This window comes from Mustelus asterias, chromosome 4 (genome assembly GCF_964213995.1).
Source record: "Mustelus asterias chromosome 4, sMusAst1.hap1.1, whole genome shotgun sequence".
Lineage (NCBI taxonomy): Eukaryota > Metazoa > Chordata > Chondrichthyes > Carcharhiniformes > Triakidae > Mustelus > Mustelus asterias.
The window spans coordinates 106,810,940-106,820,079 of record NC_135804.1 but is presented as its reverse complement, the minus strand read 5'-3'; the positions used below and the strand labels follow the sequence as shown (position 1 = coordinate 106,820,079).

The following is a 9,140-nucleotide window of genomic DNA, read 5'->3' as shown; positions in this document are numbered from 1 at the left end:
CACCAACAGAGCATATAAAGACACAGACTCAATTTACATGAATAATGGTTGGAATGCGAATACTTACAACTAATCAAGTCTTTAAGAAACAAAACAAGGTGAGTGGAGAGAGCATCAAGACAGGCTAAAAAGATGCGTATTGTCTCCAGACAAGACAGCCAGTGAAACTCTGCAGGTCCACGCAACTGGTGGGGGTTACAAATAGTGTGACATGAACCCAATATCCCGGTTGAGGCCATCCTCATGTGTGCGGAACTTGGCTATCAGTTTCTGCTCAGCGACTCTGCGCTGTCGTGTGTCGCGAAGGCCGCCTTGGAGAACGCTTACCCGAATATCAGAGGCCGAATGCCCGTGACCGCTGAAGTGCTCCCCAACAGGAAGAGAACAGTCTTGCCTGGTGATTGTCGAGCGGTGTTCATTCATCCGTTGTCGCAGCGTCTGCATAGTTTCCCCAATGTACCATGCCCCCACAGTTGCGTGGACCTGCAGAGTTTCACTGGCTGTCTTGTCTGGAGACAATACACATCTTTTTGGCCTGTCTTGATGCTCTCTCCACTCACATTGTTTTGTTTCTTAAAGACTTGATTAGTTGTAAGTATTCGCATTCCAACCATTATTCATGTAAATTGAGTCTGTGTCTTTATATGCTCTGTTTGTGAACAGAATTCCCACTCACCTGAAGAAGGGGCTTAGAGCTCCGAAAGCTTGTGTGGCTTTTGCTACCAAATAAACCTGTTGGACTTTAACCTGGTGTTGTTAAACTTCTTACTCTCTCTGGAAAGACAGAAGGCAATGTATTTTTCTCTCTTTCTATAGTAATCTCCCTTTTGTAGCAGTGCCCTTCAGGGAGCATTTCTCCCAACTTAACCCAACAGTGTATGCATAAGGTGGTGCTCACTGAAATCTGCCACATCTTGAGGCAGACCTGTGGGCTCAGAGCAGGGCAAGGATGGCAATGTTAGTGACTTTCTTGATATCAGGCTCCTTCCAGTCTAGAGCAGGGGACATCCCCAAAATCTCACACTTTGCCATCTACTGCTGTATAAGTGAGGTCACCAACAGCCAAATGAAAATAGGGGAATGAATTGCCTTGTCTCACAGCATCCAAATTTTGCAGCACATCACTATCCAGGTTTTGGTTGTTTCAGTTAGCTTTGAGCAGAAAATGTCTCAGAAGTTGGAGGCTGATTGAAAGATAAGTAAAGATGGGATTCTGTCCCATACTCCTTGAATAAAAATGGAATTGAAAATTCAACTCACAAAATTTGAGAAATATTATGTGGCAATACTTTAATAATTTATTTTGTAGACACCTTTAAATTTGTAGTTTGACTTTAGACAATAAAAAGAATGTAACAAGATAATATTTCAGAACATTCCTTTAACCTGTTAAATTAGAGCTTTCACAACACAAGGATTAAAATATTCCTTCAAAACAAGTCATGTCTGAAGTGGTGTACCAACAAATACACATTCTAGTAAACTGAATAAATTGAAGAGTTTTCCACTCCTCAAAAATTCCATGAGATGCACTTTTAATTCCATCAGTTGAATGAAGATTTATGCCATCTTCAAGACTTCTTTCACCATTTCCCCAACTCCGTCAAAAACCTCATGAATGGGAGCATTGCACATGAAGGCACTGGTCGTCACCAATTTATTTTGCTTATCGATATGTGTTTCATTCACATGCTTGTTGACATGTTTGCAACCTAGATCTGCCATGGCCTGGGCTGTTTTTGCAAAGGGCCACCTAGAGAAATAAGTGCAAAACATCAGAATGGCAAACTGAGCTCATGAAAAACAGAGGAATCACAATGTCAGGAAAAATACCTAATAAAATGATAAGATAGGATACAATTCAAGAAGCCTGTACACCAAGCAAGAAATCAGGAATTATAACTCAGACAAGGCTACAACACTAGCACCAAATTTCAAACCCACATTCCCTGGAGTGATTAACAACTACATGAACTGGAATGAGTTCATTACTGTATTAATTCTGAAAATGCAAAGGCTACCATATTCTATTTAACCTATGCAACTATTATAAATATTAGTAAACACAGGATAAATATTTCAAACAAATGTACTCTTGCAGCAGAATTTTCAGCATTAAATGCACAGTGATAATGCTATTGTCCTTGAACCTGACACTTACTGTTCAAATGGAATGTAGCAACTCGTTCATCGCTATTTATATTTCATACAGAATTCCAGAATAGAGATCCCTGATGGTGAGTACACAGCACAGTATGGAAAAGGGCCATGTGGACTTTCAGTAAAATATGATTGCTGTCTTTAGTATTGGATTTTGCAGAACAAAAGGCTGATTCCAACAAGTGTGATATAATGCAGGATGTCAGGGTGAAATTGGAAGAGATAAGGGGCAGAATTTTCTCATCCTGCCCCCCCCCACGAGTGTTGTAGCAGGCAGGGGCGGGCAGACCATACAAAGGTCTGTTAATCTTGGGTGGAATTTTCTGGCCTTGGGACGAGCGCAGCCAGAAAATCCTGCCCAAGATGTTAAGATCACTATGTACTATTTCACCTGATCTGAAAACAATAAATGTTTGGATAAAGATACAATAAAGTAATTCACTCATTTAAAGAGTGGCTGTTTTTAAAGTTTTAGAATAGATTTACCCCTTTGTAGAAAAACCAGAACATGGGATCATAATGTGACACTGATTGCAAAAACTAAGTGACGCAGCAAGGAAAAAGATTTCAACAAGGGAGTCACCTAAAAGGCCTGGGGACTGCAGTAAACAATGGGAATCTTGAAGAGGTAACAGGAGTATCGAATGGTAAATGCACATAAAATGTTAGAGGTAAAATGATATACCATAAAATGGCATATCAACAAGCACTTGATATACCAGTGGCTTGAGTAATGAAACAGCTGCACAGGAAGGAATAATGTAAATGCATTTTTGCACACATTGAAAATTTGTGACAAGCCTATATGTACCATGAAGCCCATTCTATCTAGTTTAAAGTTCATTTATTAGTGTCACAAGTAGGCTTACATTAACACTGCAATGAAGTTACTGTGAAAATCCCTTAGTTGCCATACTCTGGTGCCTGTTCGTGCACACTGAGGGAGAATTTAGCATGGCCAATGCACCTAACCAGCATGTCTTTTGGACTATGGGAGCAAACCCATCCAGATCGTATATAATTTCCCCTTCATGAGCCCCACCCAGACCATCTCCCAAGAAACTAATGAACCATCAGAAATCATAAGAGAAAGTAAAGATTAGGACTTCTCCCTAACTAACTAAAAGATAATCAAGCAAATACCCAACTTTACAAGAATTAAACTTTAAGCCCATACTTGGTAGACTGATTTTTTTTAAAAACTGTCTTCATTTACTGTTATTCTTATGAACTGTTCTGTAATTGTAACCCAAATTAAATAATCTACTTACTATCCCTTTACCCAATTTGAAACCCATTTTGACCTTCCATCTTTTCTCCAAATGTTTCATAATGCACCTCTTTGTACCTTTCAACCCAAAGCCAAGTGATATCATTGAATTCCACCAGCTGCCCCCACCCCAACTCAATGTTGTTTTGAAGAAAAAAAGTGTTGCAAAGTGTATGTAATATTCACTATTCACGAGCTTTATATGAATAGTACCACAATTGGAGCTATTTGTATGGGATTGAGATTCTTTCACCCCAGAAAACAGCTAAACATATGAAAGGTAAGCATAAAAGTGTTTGTGCATCAGACTTGATTGATCTGGGAGGTACTCTCTGCTGGTTGGTGTAGTTCAGTATCTGTAGCATTCAAATGAAAGAGGTCAGAGATTAAGAGGTTAATTCAGCGATCCCACATTTTGCAATGTGCTTAAATGGAGCAGGCGGCAGAGGTAGAGGTACAACGCTGCAACCCTAACTCTCCCATCTGCACTCTTAAGTACCTGATGCAAGATCAACTTCACCTGATGAAGGAACAGTGCTCCGAAAGCTTGTGACTTCAAATAAACCTGTTGGACTATAACCTGGTGTCATGTGGCCTCTCAAAGTCAAATTACAATGAGCAATATATTATTTTGTTGTATTTTAAGCTTTTGCTTCTCTAGTGCCACTTGCTCTTCTCCAAATAAGGCATCCTGTTCCCAAGCCTTTAATTAGTTTAAAAGGAAAGTTCCAGATTGACTTGTTCTCTTTTTCCCTTCCCCCCCCCCCCCTCACTTTCACTTTGTTCCCCTCCCCCCACCCCCAAGGCCCTGTGAGCGAGCAACAGGGCAAGGTATCATCAGGTAAATAAACATCCTACAATCCTGTGACACATCAGCATGCTAGTCCACTGGGTCAAATTGTTATGGGTGTTGATACAGAAATTCAGCTTATTAAACAAACTGGCACGATTAAAAACCTTGAACGTACGAAGCAAGGAAAGTAGTAAGCAATTCATTAAGCAGGGGAGATAAAGCTCTTAACAGTGGAATCAACTGGGTTAAATATAACACAGAAGAAAATGCTGTACCCAACAGGCGCATACTTGTTAGAGATAAAGAAAAGGAGATTGACCAAATCAACATCAAGTCTGAGACAAGAGGAGCAGAGAAAAACAAGGACTAACAAGAACAACAACCAACAAATGTAACTCCTTTAGTGAGCAGGCCAGAGTTTTGAGTAGATTCAAATGTGATGCCTCAGAGGTCACTCTTTTTCCAGAGCAGCTGCCTCCTTCAGCTTCTTTATTGTTCTGTTACAGTGATGCATGTTTTATCCAGTGCTAATTGTGATGAATATGAGAATAGACAACCATCAGTGTTGATGAAAGCTTTTGGTGTTATTGCATTTATTACTTTAGGTGTTACAAAAATGCATATCTAAATTCTTGGCAAAGTTATTTAAATTTGTATACTTACTTTTCACATTCTGTATCATAACCCATAGTTAATTCACACCCAGGAATGAGTTTAGCCGCCAACACTGGAGAGATGCAGCACAGGCCAATGGGTTTCTTTGTAGCATGAAATTTCTTTACAGTGGATTCCACTGATGCCTCCACCGTGAAGTCCTTCCCTTTCACTGCCCAGTTGCTCAGATTCTTAGCAACTCCAAAACCACCTGAACAGAGAAGAGAGATGGAGATTTGATTGAGGTTTCATTGCTATAAAAATAATTGCCACAGGTTCCAAAGGAAATTTGCTTAAATCAGTCACTGAAATCTTGCTGCCATTCATGCCAGTGGGATCTTACGGCGTGTTTGCTCGCAGACATCCACGGGGTGGGGAGGTGATTAGGGCCCTTCAAAGATGCTCAGTGTCGAATTGAAGGACTTGGCATTAGGAACAGTCCCCCCACCCACCCGAGAACTATGCACTGCCCTTGCTGCTGACCACCCTCCCTTCCCCCTCCTCCTGTGACCCCTTTCTGCCGCCACTCACTTGTGCCTGGCTCCCTCCTTGATCTGAGGCCTCAGTTGGCATAGCCACAGTCACCACCTCACTGTTGGCACAGCTGAGTACAGAAGAATTACCAGCCTCAAATTGGCTGAAAGCTTTTGTCAGGCAGGACCTCAACCTCCAGGGTCCTTGATCCCATCAACTTCACAAGATTCCAACCAGAGTGTAGAATTTTAAGGATGGCGAATGATTGACGCTCACCATCCCGAGAGCTTTTGTTTATTCATTCGTGGGACATGGACGTCGCTGGTTGGCCAGCATTTATTGCCCATCCCTAGTTGCCCCTGTTCAGAGGGCAGTTGAGAGTCAACCACATTACTGTGGCTCACGTAGGCCAGACTGGGTAAGGATGACTCGGAGGGGGCCTTCAGAATGGGGCATACCCCCCCTCCACTTCCCGCTCAAGATGGGGAAACATGTAAATGTCACTTTCCCACCCTAATCAGCCTAAAAATTGAGGCTGGGCGAAATAAGCCCGTTAAGTGGCAACTTTAAGGGCCTTAACATGTGAATGGGCAAGTTACCTGCTCAAGGCCCTGTCAACCCAAACGTGAAATTGTACCTGGGCTTGGGCAGGCAGGAGGAATCTGATCCATTCAAAATTCTGCCCATAGAGCCATTTATGATGTAGAAGGTGGTCATTGAGCCCATCAAATCCATGCCAGATTTCCATGCGGCAATCCAGTCACCCCCATTTCTCTGCTCAGTTCTCCCAGATCCAGATCTCTCAGACAAGGCTTGCAAGTGTCTGCCAACGTGCTGTTTATACAAGTAGAACTTTGCACATCTATTTTTCAGAACCATTTTCTAAAATGGCTGTACAAGTACAGCATCACAGATACTATACAGTAACCATTTTGAATCGGCCCACTGTTATGTTACCGTAAACTGGAAACATGAAACATCCCCAATGAATTGGAAAAACAAGAGTTTCAGCAGCCGTATTGAATTGGCTGAGAATGAACTGTTTTTTTTAATAAGCACAGCTGCCCTATGCATGGAAACCTGATACCACACAGATGATCTCAAGTTTCAGGGAACAGTACACTCCAATTACAGGGCATTTCAAAATGTACAATTATGTTGCAAAGTAGTATTAAACAATACATTGATATTTTCAACACCTCAAAATTGTGCACAAATATATAATCAACTTTCATTGACTGTCTACAGTTCCTGCTGCCACGGCAAAGCAGCCAGCATAATTAAGTACCCTACGCACCGGGGACACTCTCTCTTCCACCTTCTTCGGTCGGAAAAAGATACCAAAGTCTGAGGTCACGTACCAACTGACTCCAACAGCTTCTTCCCTGCTGCTGCCAGACTTTTGAATGGACTGAGCTTGCATTAAGTTGATCTTTCTCTACACTCTGGCTATGACTGTAACACTACATACTGCACTCTCTCGTTTCCCTCTCTCCTTTCCTTCTCTATGAACTGTATGCTTTGGGCGCAAGAAACAATACTTTTCACTGAATGTTAATACATGTGACAATAATAAATCAAATCAAATGTTGCTGCGATCTTCCACGATCGTCGAGTAGTCCATTCTGTTTTGGTTTTAAGTGATCGAGCGGAGAGAGAGGACAGATCAGTACGCTTACCTGGAATGATGAGCGCGTCCGTGTCATTAATACTGAACTGGCTCAGATCCTTGATGTTACCCCTGGCGATCCGGCTGCTCTCCACCAGCACATTGCGCACCTCCTCGGTTGGTTGGCCGGTCATATGGTTTACAACATGCATCTGGTCCACATTGGGGGCATAGAGTTGTACCTGGAGAGAAGTGAAAGGAACATCGAGAACGTTGACTGTATCAAAGCGGCAGGAACAGGAAGGGGGGGGGGGGGGGGGAATGAAAATTGCAACAAGGAAGTAGACAAAAAACGTTTACAAAATGACACTGGGATAGAAATGGAATGTGAACCGAATGTAAATGAAGAAGCAAAGTTAAGAGGGACAAGTTTGGGTTCCCAGGGGAGAAGAGGTGGCTGGCCTGCTCCGGGATAAGCTGAAAAGCGGCTGTACCTCGGCGCCAGCTCGGCTCAGATGAACCATCGCTGCCGAGGACTCGTGTAGCTCACTGCCATCGTAGACCCCGCAGCCGGAGAGGATGATGGCCACACGCTTCTTCCCCATGGTCAGAGCAGACAGGACAGTAACAGCAGGCCTCTGTATAAACTGAGCCTCAGCGAGCACTCTCTTCCCCTTTTGTCACCACTTTATATAGTCAGCAAGAGGGCGGTACCCAACTCGGGCAGCATCGTAGCAACTGTGCCCCTGGCATTGTTAATTATTCATTTACTTCCAACTTCCTGATGGAGACAATTTGGGAATTTTCCAGGGTGCTGCGTGCATTTGGTCACTTTCGAAACTTTAGATAGGCGGACTAAGGCAGTTGTTAATCGGTTTGACCTTGAAGAGCATTCATTGAATAATATTTGCATAATTATCGAGCCAAAAATGTGGCAATCATAAGGCAAAATCTTGTAAATAAAGATTTCGCCTGGGTGCCTTACGAAAAAGGTGGCTGAAAAGGAAATATCCTAATTCCCGTTTGCTTTGGATCACTTATATGTTTAAGCAAAAGTGCTTTGTCATGCTGAATATAATGACTGCAGCAGCTTGTTGGTGTCAATTCCCCAATGGATCCAATCGACAGAAAATAGAAGTTGTGGTAAGAGTTTCTCTCTTGATGAAATCAACTCAGCTAGTTTATTGATATAGCTTCAGAATTAATTGCACCCCTAGGCAAGCTGTTCCACTACACCAGCATCTACCGGACACTATAGAAAATTGCCCAGGTATCACTTGTCCACAAAAAGCAGAATAAGTCTAATCTGACCCTTCCGTCTACTCTCAATTGGCAGCAAAACAATGCAAGGTATCACTGACAGCGCTATGAATTAACACATAACACAAGAACAACCTGCTCAGTTTGGTTTCGCGAGGGCAACTGGGCAACACACCTCATTACAGAAAAGAGCTAAATTCCAGAGAGTGACTGCCCTAGACATCAAAGCTGAGTATGATATCAAGGGATCCTAGTAAAGTTGAGTCAATGGCACTCAGAAAGGAAAATCCTGCACTGACTGAAGTAATACCTAGCATAAAGGAAGGTAGGACATCACTGGAGGAGGTCCAATAGGTCCAAGCATCTTCAACTCCCTCATCAATAGTGGGAATGTTTGCTGATGATTGCATGGTTCAGTCCCATTCGTATTGTCTCAGATAATGAGGCAGGTGTTCCCACATTCAAAAAGACTTTGACAACATTCAGGCTTAGGCTAATAAATGACAATAATGGCAATGGCAGGCAATGAACATATGCAGCATTGGAGAATCTAACTCCCTCCCCCTGACATGCAATGACATTGCAATCACATCAACATTATGGCAATTACCATTGGCTAGAAACCTAACTGGACCAGCCAGCTACAAGAGTAGATCGAAGACTGGGAATTATGCAGCAAGCAACTGACTTCCTAAATGATGTCCACCATCTACAATGATATATCAGTAATTTGGTGGTTTACTTCCTCCCACCCCCCCTCATCACTACCACCCCACCCCCATGCTAACCTCCACCAATTTGCAAGAAGCTCATTAACAGCCAGGGTGAAGCAGCACCCTCGCTCAGCACCCTTTCCATTATATTCATGCCCTTCAGGACCAACACATAGTTGCAGCATTCAAAATGCAAAGTTAGAATGC

At 42.6% G+C, this 9,140-nt stretch overlaps 1 protein-coding gene across 1 annotated transcript; it reads right to left on the bottom strand.

The window, feature by feature from the left end:
- Positions 1-1,267: 1,267 nt before the first annotated feature.
- On the bottom strand, positions 1,268-7,873 carry LOC144492365 (glutamine amidotransferase-like class 1 domain-containing protein 3, mitochondrial). The gene is made up of 4 exons (XM_078210365.1): positions 7,455-7,873; positions 7,031-7,202; positions 4,887-5,088; positions 1,268-1,753 (listed from the first exon to the last, which is right to left on the bottom strand). Exons 1-4 carry the CDS (start codon positions 7,563-7,565, stop codon positions 1,561-1,563), a joined length of 678 nt encoding a protein of 225 aa, XP_078066491.1. The 5' UTR covers positions 7,566-7,873; the 3' UTR covers positions 1,268-1,560.
- Between the last annotated feature and the right edge of the window lie 1,267 nt (positions 7,874-9,140).